Source organism: Pseudopodoces humilis, chromosome 1 (assembly GCF_049639895.1).
Source record: "Pseudopodoces humilis isolate 2021_Gansu_Grassland_sample_001 chromosome 1, ASM4963989v1, whole genome shotgun sequence".
In the NCBI taxonomy this organism is placed as follows: Eukaryota; Metazoa; Chordata; class Aves; order Passeriformes; family Paridae; genus Pseudopodoces; species Pseudopodoces humilis.
In genome coordinates this window covers 45,621,187-45,642,751 of record NC_142200.1, presented here as the reverse complement: position 1 = coordinate 45,642,751, position 21,565 = coordinate 45,621,187, and the positions used below count along the sequence as shown (strand labels likewise).

Here is a 21,565-nt window from a genome sequence, read left to right as displayed (position 1 = left end):
TGAGCAAAGCTCGAGGTGTTGTGAGAGCTCCCCCAGGGCATGGTGCTAGTGAGCATCACCCCGTGGTGTGCACCACCTCCAATCCTGCTACCCATGCCAGAGCAGAGGATGAGGGATGTCAGCTTAACAGCACTGCTGGCCAGAGCTGTGGTTGCTCCCTCTCATCAGTACCAGACCCAGCTCACTAAGTGATATTTCATTTAAATTTACCAATACTTATACACGGAAGATGCGTGGTGACTCCTCTGGTGACCAATGTGACAAGTGTGTAAGTATGAAATTGTTGAGACAGACAAATAAAATAAACATATAGACCCAGAAAACAGTGACTATCACTCTCAAGCACACATTGCTTTGCAGTGGGCCAGCAGATTTGTTTCTGCTATTACATTTATTTCAATACCTACCTTTGAGAAAAGCAACCAATTCCTACTGAGCAGTGTACAGATCCTGATACAACGGGATTCCAGATCTTGCTGGTTCTTTAGGTAATACAGCAGCAATAATAATAATGCTACTTTCTGAGGAAAAAGACAAGACACAAAGCATACTCACACATAATGGTAAACTGAATTTATTTCCTTTTGGAAAACAATTCCAGTAATCTCCAGGTTCAGACCGCAGAGTAAACATTAATAACAGTAACATACAGGTTAGTTCAACTGATTCAAGAATTTGGCCGTGTGAAATCATTAAGGAAAGTCTTGAACACTCAAAGCTTCAAATGGTATCCAGGAAAAAAAAATTCTTTGACAAACTACATAACAACTATTGCATATATGGTAATGCTATCTGTCATATCGCAAGGCTTACAAATATATATACGGGCCTTATTCAACTGTGGGTTCCTGCTCTGTGAGAAAGAGTCTCTTCATTTTTTTTGCAAGAATCTTCAGCAATAAAAAATAGTCTTAGATTCATTCGTTTGTATACCAAAAGTGATTTCTAGACTGAAGTTTAAATGAAAGGGAGGCCAAACAGAGCTGCAATGGAACATAGCTATTACCTTCTCCCTCCTCCTTGAAAATGACATTTTTTCTTAAGCTATTTTTTTCCCCTCACACAGTATTATTATTATTTGTATCTTTCCTGAATAGGGCCCAAGTCCACTTGTCTTTATAAGACCATTTTAGTATCAGACAACATAATACATGTGCAACACTTTATATACAGGAAGTCTATCCGGTGCTCAAAAGTTCAAACACATGAACATCCAACAGTTTCGATAATACAAGTTTTATGGTACAATACAATGATTCTGAATAATATACATTAACAATGAAAGTTTCGTGCAAAGAGTAAAATGTGTTCCCTTTTTGTGCCACAAAGAATTCTCTGGAAGAGACGGGCCTTGCACTAACTGCTGTGCTGGGTCATCGTATGATTCTGAAACAAAAACAAAAGAAACAACTTAGTCACAGGACAGGCATTTCTGTGTGAAAGAAGGATACGAAAACAATTTTCCCAACATATCTTGTAAAATGATGGGCTGGAAAAAAGAGTATTTTGACCCCTCCTTGTTTAAACTAGCCAGAAACAGCATCATTATGGAAGAGAGGAGATCTCCCCAGCTGTTTCACACCAGTATCCTTTACATGTGCCACAAGAAGGGCAACACACTCCCTACAGGTAGGGGGTGGGCTGACCTGCCCCAGTGAAACTGCAGACCAGGTCAGTGGTCCTGGTGTCTGCTTACACATGGCTCACATTTATGCACTGCAAAAATGAGAAGTGCATTTGCCATAAAAGTCTTACACTAACTGCCCTGTGCTTCCTAGACTGTGGCACTGCTTCAAAAGCGCTCCTGCAGTAAAACCTATTTCCCTCACATGGTATGGGACAGTACAGTCTGGTAAGAGCCACTCTGCTAGAGAGATCAGAGAACGATGAGAAAACAGGAGACTCTGGCACAGCCTGCCCTCTGGTCACCAAAACCCACAAGGGTTTTTCCTCAGGTGAATGCAGTGCCTTATGTGTAGTAACACAGCATGGCCTTTGGAGTCTTAAATTCTCCTTTCCCGTACAAGCAATCACTAAATCAAACAGGAAACACCAGTTTCACCCTCTTTCCTCCTCACCCCTCAAACCAGGTTGACCACTTTCAGAAAGGTGCTATTGTGCTGCCTGTACTGGCTCAGATCCTTCACAAGCATCTACCAATGAGCAAGGGACCAATCCAATACATCTTAAGTTTTCTACAATGAACACTGGATCCACAGATAACTAGGAAATGTCTGTGAATGCTACTTCTCAGACAACAGGGCAGCCACTGATTAGTGATGAATTTTCCCCTTAGTAACTGGGGCCAGATTTGGGCCAGTGACCCAGAGGGCAGGGGTGTCACATCCCATGATTTGCTCCCAGCACATCCAGACCCTTCACTCCACTTTATTAAGTTAATCTGTCTTTAAACCTCTTTGGACTAACACACTCTAGGATGAACCTGTTCCCACAAGACAGTCATCATTTACAACAAAGTGAACATCTACTGAACCATACCCTCCAGAGCCACCCATGAAAGAACACATGGAAACAGCCTCAGTGAAACAAATGTGAAATACAGCGTGACTGCAGACCAGCCTAAAAATCCTTTCTCCCATCCTCCTTCACTCTCCCTAAACTGTGCACGCACACAAATAATAGTTCATGGGACATTTGGCAAGGAAAGGATCTTACAGTAAGACTGAGGAATTTTTAATGTAGTGCCATTCTCAAGATTAAAGGAAAATGACCCAGTGACACTCAAAGATGCAATTTCCAGATGTGAATACAAAATGATTTAATGCTGATGGCAGGAATTCCAGACTGTCCAAGGCCAAAGAGTGTTAAAAAAATACACTCCACCATTTGACTTCATCTAGTTCCTCATCCTTCCCATAAAATCATTTCAAAATACTGTAAAGCAGTAACAATAGATGCAGCCAAAAATGTTGGCTGGTCACAGGTAATGGGCTCTGACTTTAAAGCACAAAAGCAAGGAAATTAAGAGTTAAGCCTGACAGTCAGTCCTTTTGTCATCCTGTTGTGTCCATTTATTGCAGCACTTACAGCATAACACCACAGGCTTATTGAAGACCCTGCAGTACCTAGAAACAACAGGACAAGTTAAATATGGGGTGGCAGCCTGAATTCTGATTTTCTTCTCTGCCTCTGAGCAGGTGAAGTAATATACCAATTGTTACATTGCAGACAGATATTTGGGGGGGGTCTTTTGTTTCTAGTCTACTGAGAGTAAGCATGTCAGTCATTCCCATTTTTTATTTCTTTTCACTAAGTGAAAAATGCATAATCAGTATGAAGCTGGATGAACAGTTGCATATGAAGCATTCAAAAGGTGTGTTAAAATTGCAGCTGTAACTCTCTTTGGAGTGACATTTTTGATTAAAAATAAAAATGCCAAATATGAAGGAGACAAAATAAAACACAGCATAAGGACTGATTTGCCCCAGCTCTCAGTGTCCCTGACTCCTGTGCCCTGGCGCAAAATGAGATTCTCTGGAGATAATGAAGAAATAATAGGAAAAAACCAAACAAGCGTTGCAGAGAAGAATGATACAGTGCAGGATAGGAACATGAGGAAATGCTTTGAAGAGTTTAGGCCTTAAAAAGGCAACAAGATGTGTTGTAAACAGTCAGAACAAAACACGGTTTCCAAAGTAATTAAGGCTCCCCAAATGTGAGGGACTAGGGAGAAATACCTATTTGGCTAAGTCACAAAAAAATACAAAGTGGAAGCGCTTCAGAAACAAAACATTGACAAGACAAGCAGGCGAAGGATGGGAGGGGAGAGATAAGAAAAGGAGGAAAATTCTGTAATCCCACAGAGAGCTATATTCCACACTACCAAAAGCCATCTATTGGAGACCCCATGTCTAAGTGACTGAAAATTGCAAACATTAATCCCAGTTATGAACTGTTGTTGTTTTTATGAGGGGTGTTGTGTTTAAAAATTTAGGGCAAAAATTCTCCTCTATTATCCACACAGCAGATCTCAGCTCTGATAGTCTCTTTGCCTCGTGTGCAGCGAGCTCCAGCCCCCTCGGCAGTGGGAGATCAGGCAGGCGGGAAAGCAGAATTTGGAGCTCCCGCCGGCAGGGATGTGGCAGGGCCATGGGAGCGCGGCACACCCAGGGAGAGCACAATATTACACTTGAGATACCGCGTGTGCCTCGGAGAGCGCGCTGCCCTTCGCTAAAGACACACTAGACAAGCCTGAAACGTGCTACCTCCAGAAACTTCAACTAGTTTGCCTGAGTTTGGAGCAATTGGCACCTCCACTTGCCAAAGAGAAGTCATTTAGCGAAGCACAGGAGGCATCATATGCTCCCCTTCTTTGCCTCCCCCAAGTCTGATTGTGCATAAGCACATCTGTTTAATTATGTGGTGGTCTCCCTACAAAGCAAAAATGTCAATTTCCTGCTTAGCCACAGAAAGGGGAAAATATTTTTTCTCAATATAATCTTTCCTGGACTTCAGCAACAGCTGTGTTCCAATTTCCAAGAGCTGGGATCTCATGAGGAGATACTAGTTTGCAAATACAAATTCAAGCTTTGCATGCACAAAATGGAGGAACACGGAAGCAGGAGGGGTGTGTGTGTGTGTCACTGCATTTGTTATCATATTGACACAAACCAGGAAAACTCCTACATCCCCAATTCCTATGTCTCAGCGTTATCTGGAAAGCAGGTGTATTACCTGGGAAAACCTGAATTCAGTATATTTCACAAGCAAAAGAAACCCTTGAAGTGCATTTGCCCTATTCCTAGAAATAATTATTTTGGATAGCTGAATCCAGAATTCCAACTGTTATGTGACCTACTATAAAATTATGTGCCACCACTTTTCTGGATGAAAATGCTTTGAGATATCCCTGTTGTTAGTGTTAAAGACTTGAAGACATGCAAAGAATTTCAGGACAATACTGTGTGGAAGAATCTCCTTGGCAAACAAATACAAAAAGGTTTCTTTGCATAAAGGCTTGAGACAAAAGAAGTGATAATACTTGTTGTTTGGTGCATGTCTTTGTGTTTCAGAGGGAACATGAAAAGTAATAACTAGCAAAAAGTTCCCGCCCACAGCATCAAAATTAACGAAGAAAAGAATACCCATAGATAGCCACAGACTCTGTAGCCCATTAGAATCCTTAATGTGAACTGCGGTTGCATTCAGTTTAAATGGGACTTCTGTGTTTTATGAGCAGATGAAACAAGACATGGCTGTACCTGACAAACAGTGCGAAGAAGATACACGTGAAGAGGTATAAAGATGAAATGTAGGTGCATTATTTCAACAGATGGTAACAGTACCACAGCAGCATGTTATTTTTTCCTTAGTTCAAGAACACAAACATGAGTAATCAATCATCACTGATTAAGTAATTATGGTACCCTACATGTTATCACTTATCTGGAATCCTTTATCTGTGTACATTACAGACCATCTTGTATTTTTTTGCATTCAAAAAAATAAAAATGCACCCCACTGCACAGCAATCCAGCTCCAGGTTGTAAAACAGAACTCTACATTACTATCAACCTTAAAGTGCTACAATTTACTTTTTTTTTTTAACAAAAGCAATTGGTTTCCAACAGGCTGGATAATAAGTCTTTTGACCTGCATTCTTCTTTGACCCATTAAGGTCACCCCTGTGCTCGGGCATATAGCTGACTTAGGAAATGCCTGCAAGTCCTGCATTTCATCTCCTGCCCACTCAAAATAAAGCTTTCTTTAAATGTGTCTGTACGGGTCCCCGAAGACCAGGGAGGCATCCCTGTAGTGGGCAATGGAGGGACAGAAGCTTCTGCCTTTATTAATGAATGCAGACCATTATGAGTCTGGCTGGCTCCTGCACTGTTCCCAGAAGCATATACTGTACGTGACTTAAAATGCTAGAATATTGACACAAAGCGAGCTGGGCACCCCTAAGGAAAATTACTCCTTGGATATAATGTAGGCTCGTAACAGCTATTAGAGTACAAAATAAAACCCTCCGGGATCAAGCTGACATATACCACATTCTACCTACTCCTCAAACATTAGAAGAATTTCTTTGTGAAGGCATTCTCAAGGACAGCATTAAACTGACTTTTGTAGCAATCTGCAACAGCTTTTTGGCTTACAGCTTTTAGTACTAAATCTCTAGTTTGAATCAATATAAGTACTATATCTACCACATTAATCAATACATTTGGTTCAATACACGTTCTATTAAATTATACTTTCTAATCAAGATTTTCTGCTTCCCTTCCCTTCTTTTTTATTCCAACTTCTTATCCTGAACCACACTTTTCAAACTGTCTGCAGCTAAGAAGAGGATGTTGGATTTTCCAGAACCAAAGGGGAAGAAAGAAAGGCTTGTGGAGATGCAAGACTAGCAAAAACTAACACAGGCTCAACATGGTTTCCAGAATTTTGGTCCAATGCTTTATTACTTATCCTGGTTGTCATGACCTCTCATGCAGGAAGCTCTGTATGGGACACTGCTGGAATATTATACCATGTGGAAAGGCGAGGGAGGAGGGAAGAGGAGTATTAAGTGGTAATACCAAAACCAAATAAATGAAACTTATTCAGACTAAGCTATAAAAAAGGTAGCACAAAAGGTTATTTTCCACACAGTTTCTTCAGATTTGTGCTGCTTCAATATTGCAGCACAGTTTCCTGTCAAGGCCCCATTATATTGCTGAAGGATTCTTTCCTGGTACACTGTAATATGATTATACTCAAGGATTGAATCGATGAATTACTTAGATTTGTACGATACTAAGATTAAATGCAAACTATAAATTAAGATGTAAAAACATATTATTTAGTCCAGGTCTTTGGGGATATGTGAAACACTGGGATGGAAGATGTCTCCAGCAATCTGAGTGATCTGCACAGTTACAGTAAATGACTTTCCCACACCTGTGTTAGATTTGGTGGAATGTGGCTGTTCTTCATAAGAAGCGAATATGAAATGCAATGTCAAAATGATAAAGATGCATATTGCAGGCATACAATGCATTTGCCACTGTCTTACAGATCAAAACCACTGCACTTGTGTCCCTTGCTTACAGTCAGTTTTTCTTTTCCTATCTCCATAGAATCACTGTGAACCTGCAGAAAAACTGTTGCATTTTCTTTTGACATTTAACATCATCTCACTCAGCTCACAATAGTGTCTTGTAATACTTTCTAGATGACACTATGTCACCGTTAAACAAAAAGGTGAAATAGTATAATAAAGGAGTAGAACAAGAATTCATAGAATTGAAAGACAGAAAAGACCCATTAGGGCGTTTTCTCCACCCATCTTGCCAGTGTTGGATTATTGCCTACAGTGTAATTTCAAGTGTTTTGCCCAGTCCAATTTTAATTAGAGCTTCCAATGCTCCTCCTGGGAGACTATTTCACAGCTTCACAGACCTCAGGGTTAGTATTTTTTTCCTGATGTTCATCCCAGGAGAGGAAAAGGCACAGCCAACCCCAAATCAGACATGAAACCAAATCTGCATAGTGAGGAGCTGGTTTCAGTAGAATATCTGGGCCATTTCAAAGCATCTGAAAGCAGTAAACTTACTTTCAATGCCCCAACACATTATGGCACTGCCTCCACTGCTGCTGCAAGCAATTAAGAATATTTAGTTATGTGGGTTTCTAAGGCTCGGTTGCTGTATAGGTGAAAAAATAGTATAGGTGGGGTTTGGGTTTCCATACTAAGGGTAATGACTTCTATAGTGCACATGAATTAATTGAAGGTTAGGGTCATATCCATTCTATGATTCTATAACCCTTAATTGTACTAACAGAGCACCTATGGACATTCGGATTGTAAACATTTCTGTCTTTTTCACATATGTGAAATACAAAAAGAGAAACTTCAGTTGAAGCTGATTAATGAATGAGTGATTTTTTCCCCTCTCAGACCCCACCCTTCCTTTCATAATACACTAACTACAAGAAATTAACTTGAATTACTGTATCTGAAGTGTCAGAACTAACAAATGTTTTTGATGTGTTTCACCCCTCAAATTACAATGTTTCTGACACAAATGAATATATATTCATGTTTCAGTGGTCACACATATGCTGATTGAATGAGGGAGCTAGAAAAGAGATTATGTCTAATAATTTTTCATAGGTGAAAATTAGGAGGTTCAATGTAGACTTCGGAGTTCTGGAGAGAACAGAAAATGTCCAGGCAATGTGTCCCTGCCACCAGAATCTTCAGTACTGTAGTGCAGCTGGCAGAGCAGGAGGAGTAACAATGAATTTATAAATACACTAAAGTAGGCATGGAGTTTCATCCAGGCCAAGCTCGCTCACCAGCACAGACCTAACAAAATACAATGTCTGAAACTTCAGATTCCCAAGGAAATTGATCTGAACTAAACCAGAACTATTTCCACAACAAGAAGGGGGCCAAATCCCAAGAGAATTTGTGTTCCCATAAATACCATTTATGTGTGGTGAGTTGATGTTTACCAGCCTTTGAGAATCAGGTCTGTTCTCAGGCATGTTTGCCAATTAAGTGGTCATCTTAGGACATGACTGACCACTGTTGACAATGATAATTTAGGAGAGTCTACACTGAATTGCAGTCATTCATATAAATTAATTCACCTAAGCTATGTGATTTGATATTATGTTAATGTTTCTGAAATAGCATGACTGCTAATCAGATTTTATTCTTTATCATATTTCTGTAAAACTCTCAGTGTTCTGGTTTTTCCACTCAGAATTTCCAGCTGGGCCAGAGAAAAACTACCAGTAAAAAAATCTCAAATTGAAGAGCATGTTCTCAGGGATGCAAACTGAAAATTAAAACCAAACCCAAACCAAACCAAACCCCCTGATACCTATTTTTCTTCAGAGACTTCCAGTAAGTCACTAGTAAAATGTCAATGATTCCTTTTGGATTCATTACTATATGCAAGTACATATATCACAGATTTGTTGTATGGAAAAGAATGACATATATTCCTGTGTACAGGAAATAAGATTTTCATCATTGTCACTAGAAGAGAACAGACACAAACACCATGCCTGTTCACCATCCTTGCACCTTCCTCATTATGAGCGTTGGCAGGGGGCTCCCAGCTAAGCCTCTGACATAAATCAGAGTAGCTTGAAGGCTGTTTTAACCTGTGGTGCCAGGCAATCGCCTCCCATAAGCCTGCCTCACCCTGTCTGCTGCTCATAGAAACACAGTGAAACTTGCAACAATGTCTTCCATTTCAGGCCAGGGGTGCCTGGCTGCCCGGGAAAGGTGTGTGCACTACCCCATAAAAGAGAAAGTGATGGGGAGAGAGGGCAATGGTCAGGGCATGTTCACAACAATTCTTCAAAACTGGGGAAACCCCTCTGTTCTTTTATATGGCAAACGGACTGTAATGATAATCAGGATCCAGGTCTAAGTCTGTAGAAAAACAAGGCCTTTGTGATACTGCAAATGTTTGAAATTAATACACAAGCATTCTTCCCCAATAAGAAAATTGTTCATCAAGAGGGAATAAAAGCTTAAACAAAAAAGGCAGAAGGAGGCACTTCTGAGAAATATATCAAAAGTCTTATTACTTTAGAATATGGTTATGGTTACCCTGGTATAAATTAAGAAAAGCTCCACTGAAATCAAGGGAGTTTCAAGACAGGAACAAGCAAGAACAGAGCCAGGCCTTTAAGGTTTAAAACAAAGTGAATATTGCTCGTATACTGATTGATTCTTGCACACCCTCTGCAGAGGCCACAACCAGAAGTCTCTTCACCCTGTCAGACACAGCAAGCAGAACCCAAAGTTGAGCAAATACAGATTTGTCTGCAGCTATTGTACAAGAGTAACAGGGGACAACAAACCTTGATAGGCAATACTGCCTAATAAGATATTCAGGGATTAAGTCAGTGTTTTACAAGACACGTGTTCATGGGCTAGTTGTTGCTCTGCTTTAATTTTTTTCTTTGTTATGTTTAATTTATCATGCTGGTGCTTTCTAAGCTACAACATCTGTAAACAAGTTTAAGTCTGACCGACCTCCCTTTTTACATCCACACGCAGCATTTCTACTTTGTGCTCTGATTTCAGATACCTTAAAGACAAATAAATCTGTGGGGGAGAGAGAGGTAACAAACCTAAACAACAAAAACAAACCCCTTTGTCTGACAATATGTGATCATCTTGTGTGAATACAAATTTGCCTAGCTGTGAGTGAGGAACTGGCTCCTGGAACTGGAGCTGTGATATGCACAGATTCCTTTATAGGTCAAACCCAATTAAACAAACTACTACTAAATATTTAACAGCTCAGTGCAGTAATTAGTGACAAATAATGGAAGCTTAAACTGATAATTGCACAGAAATGTCCTATTGGAAACATTACACGTTCCTTACTCCTCCTCTTTCTCTCATACTCAATGAATCCTGATCCTTTTAATGGATTAAACTGACAAATGAATCTGGATTTTACGCATATCTATCTGGTCTGCAATGAAGTTTACTACGTTTTGAAAAAAGGAACTTTCCAAGGGGAATTCTCCTTCTCAGGTTTCCATTTTGGGTTCTCTGCTTTTAAGCAGAGTAATTGCTAAAACATGAATTGATTTCAAATCTTCAACCAAGCTGCAGAATTGAATCCAGAATTCAAGCTCCTGTCCATAGGATTCAAAAGGTCACCCAATTAAAATGGGGAAGCACACAGAGCTGTGATTTATATGCAAAGGGCAACCTTTAAAACAATGATACTTTCCAGTTTTCCACAGGTGCATGTACAAGAATCTCTTTGAACAAAATTACAAGTGAAATTACAAGTTTCTTGATACAGCCTGAAAGAAAAGCACTGTAACTTGTCTGCACTCCTATTATACAGACAGACACATCCCACACTTGTATGAATCGCTGAGCTCACCTCCCTACCTTCCTGACATAACACTAGGTATTGTGCTTACCAGGTGACGTGGGGACAGACTGGAATCTGGATTCTCCACACATTGCCAGCTGGTGTGTGGGGCCTGTAACAACAACATCTGGCACACTGGAGGTTGTGGATCAGCCCAAGATTAACTCACAGTGGCTAACAACGTTTTCGCTCAGGTGAAAGCAAACCCTGAACAAGCCCATTTTTAAAATTAGCAAACTCTCCTTTCACATGTGGAAATCAGATTTGGAAGTTATCCATCCAGTAAGCATACATATGTACACCCAGTTAAGATAATGCAGAAGTGGATGGGAGGGTATGTTGGATCCTGGAATCAGGAATGTAAATGGAAATGTGTCCCCTTGTCCATGCTATGTCAATTTTAGACTGTGTAGAATAGAAAAGGAAAAGCTATGCTGCTCTGCTAGCTCTCCTCCTGTTCTAAAAGATCCAAACTCTGTTGCACATTGGTGCATCTTTTTCCTTCAAGACAGTTTGCGAGGAAAGCCAGATTGAGCAGATTTGATGGTAACAGCCAAGGATTTCTGAGCTGATAAGCAGAGGCCCCCATGGATTTTGCGCTCTGACTTCCTTCACAACCGGTTACTGTGCCAGCCCATCTTGGACATCTTACAGTCCTTATTCCTACAGCTCTTCAAACAAGGAATAGCAGGAACTGGGACAGTATTTATGTGGCAGGCTTGGTGTGTGTGTGAATTAGAAATCTACTGCTTGGAAAAGAAACTAAGGACAATTTTTATCCCTTCATAGGTGGTGATTAGTTAGACAGTTACGAACCCTATGTTGAAATGTTTTGTTCTTAGAGCAACCTCATCTGAATTTCCCCCTTTTAAATCCAAGGAACTCCTTGTTTTAAAGGTGACTTTTAGAGAGATCAGAATGCTATTTTGCCCTTTATAACAAAGTCATTCTCTAAATTTTGTGAGGACACACACTGTAAATCAATAAATCTGGAGCATTTACTAACATGTGGTACCAGCACAAGAAAATTTCATGTTTGTCATTGTGGTTGTTGGTTGTAAAATGCAGTTTGGATTCTCTATTGTCTTCTGTTTTCTGGTTTGTTTTTTTCAATTGCATTTGTGTAAAAGAAGTGTGAAATGTCACCACAGTTAAATAGGAGAAATTTTACTCTCACTTTCTCCTGTTTACAGAACCTTAAAAAATGGGGAAAGCAGTGAAGTCCAATTCCTACAATTTAATACTCCTCCCCCAAACAAGAAGTACCACACAAAGAAGCACCATTTTATGCATTTTTCCTTCCTCCCTAGGAGAGATGATGTATCCTCCTACCAAATGCCATTCTCTGAGGTTGGTCATTCTGTTTCCTGTCAGACAGCTGGCCAGTGACACGTTGCAAGTCAGATGTGTCATTAGGTCCTGCCTTGACCCTGTACTGACAGTTGAAGAAATGCTCCCACCCCTCACCTCTGGCTTTGGCTTGTGATGCTGAGCACTCCTGTCTCCTTGGCTATCTCCTGCGAGGGAATCCAGCCTCCTGCAGCTGCTGCTTTCATCCCTCGTTGCCCATTAGGGCTGTTTTTAGTGTGGCAATCTTCACATTGAGTGAAAAGAATCACATTTTTGCTGAAAATAACTGGAGACAACACTCATTTGCTGTCTACATTTAGTGCCAAGGTATCTGAAACAGAGAACTTTCATTTCTTTACAAAAAGATGTGCTGTAGCTATGGTGAAGCTAATCTATAACACTCACGATCCTATGCAATTTGCTACTCCAAGTTAATTTTAATTCATCAAAATGGAACCCACCTAATAAAATAACCCTTTAAAGTAAAGTATTAGCTTGAACCCAGGGGAAAAAAAAACCAACAAAGTCTTCATAATTGGAGGGGGCAATTCATCATACCACAGTGCACACTTATATAAATTCAAAAGTTAGCTGTAAACAAGTACCATAGCAATAGTGCCATGCATAAAGGGGCAGGCAACAGGAGGTCTGCTTTCTAATAAGCCCTCAAAGGAACCTGCCACACAGAAGTGGCACTTATTCTAATTTAAAGCTCTCACAGTTACTTTACCATGGCAAAATTTATAAAGTAATAACTTTAGTAAACAGACTGGCACTCCAAACAAAAACCCACACAGCAGTTCAGGCCCACAGAGAAAACAGCTTTCTTAGAAAGGTACTGTCTTCCACAGTGAGATAAAACATTTGTTTGTGGGCTACTCTTACAGTCCCTGATGTTCAGTAACAATTCTGCACCATTCCATTACATTTGTACTGTCACTTCACTGTGGTCTGTAGTCTATTTGTCCCCACAAATCTTTTTAGCATCCTAAAGCATATTACATACCTGTATATTTTTTCTTGGTTAGCTCAAAAAAAGAAATACTTCTGGAGTTGAAAGAGCCAACTCTGGGTCTGTGACCTCCCTTAAAGTGTGATTAAATAGGGCAGTTTGCTTTCAAATTGTCAGTTTAAAAACATATTTAATATTTGCAATTAAAGCTCACATTCTTTCTCATCTCTATTAGTGTTGATTCTCAGTAACTGATAAAAGTTAGAAAAATTATACTGTTCTTCATTTATATACATGAAGAAAAAATTAGAAAGCAATAATAAGGGCTAAGCAGGAAATTAGAGAAATCTCAGTAATACATGCATATGGGATTTTATTTTTTTTTGTTATATCCTAAAACCACATCACTTTGTATGAAGTTCCTTATCAAATCAAAGCAATACTAAAGTAAAACAACTGCAGGAAAAATTTCTAACACACAACGTAGTTTGTGTCTGAATGCTCATCACTTCAGGCTGACCTGTCAAAGTACCTTGGGAAACTTGGTAAAAAGACAAATCTGCAAGTTCATAAGAAGCTTTGAATGATGAGAACTATGTGTTGCTCACGAACCACGGGATGCTGAGCTGTACTGGCACCTACAGCAGATGTCCACCCCTTGCTACTGCTTCTAGGCACACCTGCTCAGGCTGTACACCTAAGAGAATTGAGGGGGAGCCAGCATCAAAAAGCTTTTACAGAAGAAAGCGAAGAAATAAAAAGTTTGTGCTTAGATGAGTGATGTGGAATTGAAAAATCAGAATTTAGTATGATACACAGACACCTGCTGTCAGCAATAGAGCTATGTCATAAATTTGATATGGGTGAAGTTAGCAAGACGACATTTTTGGACCTTGACAGGCAATTTCTGTCACCTGCATTTTCAGGAAATTCTCAGCAACTTCCAGAATCTACCCCTGCATCCAACCCACTTCCTTGGGGGACTCAGTATTGTCTCAAGAAGCCTCTTTTTCGGCATTAGGAATTAATATTTTGGCCACAGGGCTTGTTTTTCCAGAAACAAATGCATTGTCAAGGCAATCTACAAACTCACTGGAGAGTAATTTCTAAGGGTTTTTGAAATACCTCTTTTCACAGATATATTTCCCTATTAAGTTCTGCACAAGAGTCTGACATCTGTAGAGACTTACAATTCTCTGCTAAATTGTGTGCATTTTCAGATTAATTCCTACATGTTCACTGCATATTGTAAATCCATGAGGCCTAAACGTTCAAATCATGGGCTACCATAGTCCTCAGCGCATGTTAAAGCATTCCTAACACTGCCCAAACTTATGCCAGCTCATAATAGCCCCATGGGATTGTTATACCAATTAAAAATTCCTGGAATTCATTGGAGTCTGAGACATGCCTGTGAGGACCAAAAGGGAGTGATACAGAACCAGCTTGCAAAATAAACAGGATTTGCTGCGTACTGAGGGAATCCTTGGCTGTCTGACTAAGGTACCTTTCATACTGGCAGGGGATGCAAATTGGAGCCTAAGGATCTGCACTTTCATTTTCAAAGCTCTTTGCAAACATCAACCACTTCACCTTCACACCATTGCTTCAAGGGAAGTAAATATGTACAGTTCCAGCATCTTCTGTTTTCTGGAGGTGCAAAGAAGCACAGGGCATTTTTACAGTCTCTGTTCAGGCATAAAAGGGAGCTTTTGACAACCTCTTCCTTCGTGGGCAAATGAGTTTCTCAAGGCCATGGGAGGGAACTGGTGGGAGAACAGGGTTTTCTGGAAAGATCCTGCTACCCAGCCTAGTACTGAGTCCACCCTGCCGAACCTGCAACACACCAAAGCAACTTGCAGAATTCTAGCCATACACTGCTTCAGTGTAGAGGACAGATTACTGCATGTCACCCTCCATAATCTCTCCTGTAAGGGGAATTCTACACACTTCCTGGGGACCTCCCCCTTTGCTTCCCCCTCCCCAAATGGTGGCAAGGTTAGAGACAAGTAGATTTGTCAAGGCTGAGATTAAAAATGGCTCTGTGTTTTGCTAAACATTCCTCTGAAGCATGGGCAGCGTGTGTGTGTGTGTGTGTGTGTGTGTGTGTGTGTGTGTGTGAGAGAGAGAGAGAGAGAGAGAGAGTCTGAAAAGGACCCCAATGAAAGGAAGGAATGAGAGATGCTAAACAATGCTGTGCAAAGTTGCAGACTGTTCGGCTACAGGCCAGAAAATGAATCCAATTTTTCATTCTGTCATTATAAATATTTCAGTGCAAATGGTACTGATTTTCTGCAACTGTGGTTAAGCAAAGGGCCTCCGAGTGAATATTTAAGGGGGAAAAAAAAAGAGAAGAAGAAAAAGAGGGAAGGGGAAAAACGAAAAAATAAGAGGGAGGGGGAAAATTAAGGTTAGCAACCAATTAATTTCAAACTTTCAGTGTAAAAGATTCTGGGAAAAATTCTACAGTGATGCAGCGTGTGACTCGAAGGAGGGAAAAAAACATTTACTCTGCTCTTCTTCTGACAGTTTCTCATAAAATATCTGCAGTCCATCTATCTTTTAGTACTCCAGGCTCCTCTGGAGAGCAGAAAATAGTAGTTTAAAGCTCACTTCAGTGCCAGTCTGCGGGAGATTGCTTTCCACAGGACCCCTGCTGATGGAGGCCTAGGGGAAGAGGCCCAGGAGTTATTCAATCAGTCCAAGGCTCTGGGGCGGCCAGGGCTCCTTTGAGGGCTGATTATAAAGCTGCCCTCCTGTTGCCTGCCTCTGAACAGAACGAAATGAGCAGCCTCTTGCTGAGCAGATTCTGCAAGAAGGAATTTCACCTGTCATGGAGTTTGTCAGAATTTCAAGATTTATCTTGGTGCAAAATTAATAAAGTACCAACTAGGATTTCAGCCTGACTACTCAGCTGTGTCATCTCAAAGTGATCTTTCACCTAAGAAAACCTGGACACAGAGCTACTGAAGTCATTCTTGCCCTACTTTTGCTCAGGAGCCTTGGTGGATGCTACAACTGAATAATAAAATGATTAGAGGTGGATTTCCTGACAATTACACCCAACGTCAAGTGCTGGGTGGGTGCTACTGTCCTAGTGCGTGACCTTCCACCTTACTTCTCTGATTACTAAATCTCCTTGGAATATGCTAGAAGTCTGAAATAGAAAAAGATCATTTCTGCAGTTTATAACCTAGCAGGTCCCTTATGGCAGCACATCTGTTAAGTTCATACACTGGTATTCCAGGTCTGGATTTGATTTATAAATTTTAAAGGAATACAAACAACAGACTACATGAGATTACATCCAGTGAAACACTGCAAATTAATATTGCCGTGACAGTCGAGTACATGGTCTTTTAACCATATTCTGAGTTTAATGTTGTGGTAAAGTGCCAGGTTGATAAAGCATCATCTAAATCTCTGTGAGCTGAGTGCAATTCTTTCAAAGCTAGACAGTCTCACCAGTCTTCTGACAGTGCCTTACAGCAATAATAATAATAAAAAATTTTCACTTCAAAAAATACACTACCTGTTTAGTTAAGACTGTACTAGCTTATAGCTAGGTCACATTAATTTCAAGTCTCAGGTAGAAAAGAAGCAACTTGCAGCCTGCAAGAGAGCTTTTCAGCTAAAAGAGCAGATCAACTTGGAGAAAATAAAATTCAGCTGATGGGTAAATAAATATTATTCAATTTACAGAGCCATTGGTTCAGATCTTGACATGGAGAGACAGAGATCCACTCTACCAAGAAACTGTTAAAATATGCCTAGGTTGGGAAGAAAGATGCATTTACCATCAACAGCTCTAACCCTGAGCTGTGACAATGTCTCTGTACTGTTCAAAGCTGTTTGCTGTCTGAAGCAACAAATCTACCTTTCTGTCTATTTGCTCCCCAGCATTTTCTAACAAGAGCTTAAAACAAATGGTTACATATCCTTTACCTGCCTCCTCACCCTTAACTGACAATTCAGCATTAATACACATCATAAAGCCACCTTTACCAGGCACTAGTAGTGTGACAGTTTTAACACCAAGAGATCTCACAGTAAAGGGGGAGAGAGAAAGCTCACAAGTGAATGCACAGATGGTGGGAGGGGACACAGGGTGCTCTCAGCAGGTTACAGTAGAGATGCATTAACTCCACAGAGGGATAAGGGCTTCCCACCAGTACAGTCATGAATTATAACTGAGCATGGGAGTGAGTTCTTAGTGCCTGTCTCACAGCAAATATACTGTTCCATTTTCCTGCACAATCACCTTTCACCTTTACAAATGCAAAGCCAAGCAAAATGCACCACTAATATTTAACAATATCACAGGTTCTTTATCTTACACAGCACACATCTACACACAGGAAATATGGGGGGAGGCAGAGTATTCACTGACACAGCGTATCCCCGAGCAAACTTACACACCCATGATCCGTGACTGTGCCTAGCGACTCTCCCGCAAAATGAGACTATAACAACACAGAAAAACAACTAAAGCTGCATGTAGAAATGTGTGTAACTCAGCAGTATTGGTTCACGAGAACTGAATCATCTCCTTCTCTCTTCCTTTGTTAACAGGGTGGAAGACACTCAATTTCAGCTTTGAATACAAAGGAAACTCAAAAAAAAAAATAAATCACAAGTTCCTGCAAAATTCCACTCTTTTCCCATCCAAAATGTTTGTGCCTTGGTTTGATCAAAACATGGTGAAACTGACTCCAATAACAGGTAGAAATGCTAAACCTAAAAGCTGTTCCTTTCTGGTTAGGGGGCATACACATTTTTTTGCAACATACACTTCCAGCTGTGTAGCCACTCTGTACCAGTCTTTTTCACTCATGTTTAGAATGGAGTGTCCCAATGATGCTCTTACCCTGCCCCCGACTGCACAAAAAAAATGAAAGGCCAAAACAAAACAAAACAAAACAAAAAACAAAAAAAGGAAAAAAAAAAAAGAGAAGGGCAAAAAATAAAAAAAACTCCACTTTTGAGCCAAGTTTGCTGTTTACTGGAGTGTCTCTTTATGAATCACTGACCACACCTTGTTTTCCCAAACTATCTGCACCTCCTCCCTAGGGGAATTCATCCCCTCCCAGCTTTCCTCCTACTCAATGAACCTATCAATGGAGAAAACTTGTTATTTTTGGCAGCTGAAAATTTGACCAGTTTTAAAGGATTAATTTACCACGCCTTTCACTTTCGTTTAAATCCTCAGTGTTCCTGTTCTAAATGACAGCATGGCAAGCATCTCTTTTAAGCAATATTCATCTTGCCTACCACATCTCAGCCTTTCACAGGCGGCTGCTCTCTCTCCAACAATGGAGCCTTACTCCTTTATAGCTTGAGGGCAGAGACTCTCACTAGGTGTAGACTTGCTGCAAATATCACAATAAAGGACACAAATGTGAATTTCTTGTAAAATATGGGTTGACTCTGGAGGTACCTTGCTTTAGAAAACTCTGTCAAGAGCAAACAATATATCTTTCTCCAAAATGCACAGCAGCCACACAGTTGAAAGAGCTTTTCCAAGTGATCTAACATGTCAATGGAATCAGGGTGCTTGTGAATTTTACACTTTTCTCCACTTTAGGTCTCTGATCAATATTTCAGCTCCTTTCACACTTAATATACTCAATGCTAGTTCGGCAACATGTCTTGTGGAACTTAACAAAAATAAAATCCCTGAAGCTTGAGGAGGTGCCCTGCAGTGGAAAAAGGTAGGGTTTGCACTACAGATCCTAAAAGGTAGCAGTTTTGCTGCTACCAAACCCCTGCACCTAAACTGAAAACATGGAGGAGTGAGGATGCTGGGAGCAGCAACAACCTTGTGCCAGTGCTGCGGAGGGAAGTGGGGGCAGACCTTGAGCTGCAATCTTCCAGTGATAACCATGTGCCACCACTCATTGGGAAATGACAGGACCACTGGAGAGTGGAGCCAGGAATAAGGAGCTTATTCATGGAGATGGAGTGAGGGGGGCCAGCAGCGGGGTAGGGGGAAGGGAAATCAGATTTGCAGAACTGGCCATGAAGCTCCTCAATACACCATAGCTGGATGCTTCATAAAGTCACACTGATGGCAGTCCCGGAGATGGCCATCTGTTGTCAGCTCTGGGCCAGATGAAAGATAATATAATGGCAGCTACTGGTAGCTAACAGCAGGGCAGTTGTAGGAAGGAATGTGTTCTAGAATGAAGAAGTGGTGCTTCCTGTTTAGCACAGAAAATCAGTCATCGATATCATCTACATTAGCAAGAAATTAATGGATGGACAATTAAGAGAACTGAACTGATCTACCAGGGAAATTATTCATACGCAAACAGAGTGCTTATTTCTTCTGCTTACTCCAGGTGTATGCGCCAACTGATCTGACTAATGGCAAGGTGTAGGCTGAAACATTCAGGGCACAGATGATAAAACCTCATTTTCTGCAAAGGGCAGAATTCCATTTCTAATGATTATCTGTGGGTCAGGGAATACATTTACTGCTTTCCCTGCCCTCGGTCTATGACAGGACTCTGATGTTCGCTGAGGTTTCTATAAGGACTGCGGGTAGAAATTGGCCTTTATGTAATAACTGAACTTCCCCTTATTATTACCATGATTTATTTTTACAAGTGCCTTATCATTATTACCAGCATCACTCAGAAGAAAAAATGTTTGCCTTCCCAAGCACTATTATTTCAATCTTGTTTCTTTCTTTGTCCCATAATCTCCTTTCTGCTTCTCTTCTACTCCTCTGCTTTTTGTTCCCTTCTTCTTCTGCCTTTCTGTGCCTTTTTCTTTCTGCAGCAACTTTTGATTTGCTTCTTCAGGCGGAAATCTCACACACCTCACTGTTCTATTTGCCAAAAGACCTCAGAAATTATGATTTTAATGTTGACGTGTAACATCACTGATGCATTTCAGAGACAACATTTGCTGCTTTCAGACTGGAAACCATGAATTTCATTTAACATTTTTGCATGTCATAAGGATTTGCAGTCATAAAAGTTACAGACTGTACTATATTATCTGATTCTGCAGAATCTATTTAATATAGACCATATGAGTCAATTTGGAGAAGAGATGCATGGGTTATTTTTTAATAGGTACTTCTATTTTACAAAAAGAATCCTGCCATACAAGTATATAAACAGGAAGAAGTAGGCAAAATATGGATGTCTATTCAAGCACACATGCTTTTGGGTATGATTCTATGCCCTAGAAAGAGAAGGAATATGAATTTTTGCTTATTTCTGAATAGATACTTACTGAGTTTCACTCAGGACAGTATATTTACTTTTCATTTCTTTACCATTTTATTGTTCCTTAAGTCTGAATTTCTTTTCAAGATTAAAATGTGTACTTAAATGTAATATCAATCACTAAAGTGCTGTACTGTCTTTGCCAATTAATTCTGTATTTTCATCAATAATATTACTCAAGCATCTGAAAAAACAAACCCATAATTGTGATTCAATTGCTCCAGAAATTTAAGGAATGTTCTCACAGAGAATGTATAAGGGACGTTGTGAATACATTGTTTCCTGCTTATGTACAGGAAAAAGTGTAGAAAATTTCACAGGTTGACTTATGGTATGTAAACTTACTCATATATGAACTATGTGGAGACAAGTATATTAACACTAAGCTCATCTTTGACAAGAACTATTTAGTGAAATCAAAAAGGTCCCTGAAAAATTCTGGCACTTTAGGCTTGGTGGGCTTTGCAATGTGCTATAAATATTCATGAACTAATGAAGTACCCACAGGGAGTGTTTACATTTGAATAGGCCAATCAAAGGCGGGTGAACTCACAAGCTGCAAACCTGGAAATTTCTTATTTAGAAAAGAATTACGGCATGAAAACCTAATGTGGCCATAACACCCCTCAATCCCCAGGAGGGAAGGGGCACTGGAAGGGAATTCAAAGAATTTCTTTTTGTATTTAAACTTTGTTTGACATTGAAGAAAAAGACTTGCAGGGGAAACACTTAGAAGGTATGTCCTTAAAGAGCTAATGCATGCGTGCCTCCACCGTACTTCTCTTGATTGCCTTTTTGAGAGAATTTGCAAAGAAAATAATTCTCACTTCTAGGGGGAAAAAGTCTCCAAATCTCAGGAACACCAGTCTGAATTTTTTAAATCTTGAAAGACATGGAAAGATACTCAATGCACATACTGGTGCACACATAATCTGTCTGAAACAGAATGCACAGTAAGGGCTCAGGAAAGAAAGCAAACTTGCAATGCATGCAGCTCAGTCTAGTCCCCTAAAACACAAACATTAACTACAATCCTAGTATCTCTGGAATATATTATTACCATCATCCTCATTCACAAGATGGAGAGCGTGCATGGTTATGTGGAGCAAGTTAGTACCTGACCTTACAAATGAATCCAGCTCTTCTGACTCCTA

General features: G+C 40.2%; 1 protein-coding gene across 14 annotated transcripts in view; it reads right to left on the bottom strand.

Annotated features, from left to right (window-relative positions):
- Positions 1 to 558: 558 nt before the first annotated feature.
- ZNF521 (zinc finger protein 521) overlaps positions 559 to 21,565 on the bottom strand; it is a 229,217-nt gene continuing 208,210 nt past the window's right edge. For all 14 annotated transcript variants that reach the window (XM_014256456.2, XM_088054957.1, XM_088054955.1 and 11 more), the window contains one exon: positions 559 to 1,386. In XM_014256456.2, coding sequence (XP_014111931.1) covers positions 1,357 to 1,386 — 30 coding nt within the window. In that variant the 3' untranslated portion in view covers positions 559 to 1,356. The remainder of the gene's footprint in view (positions 1,387 to 21,565) is intronic.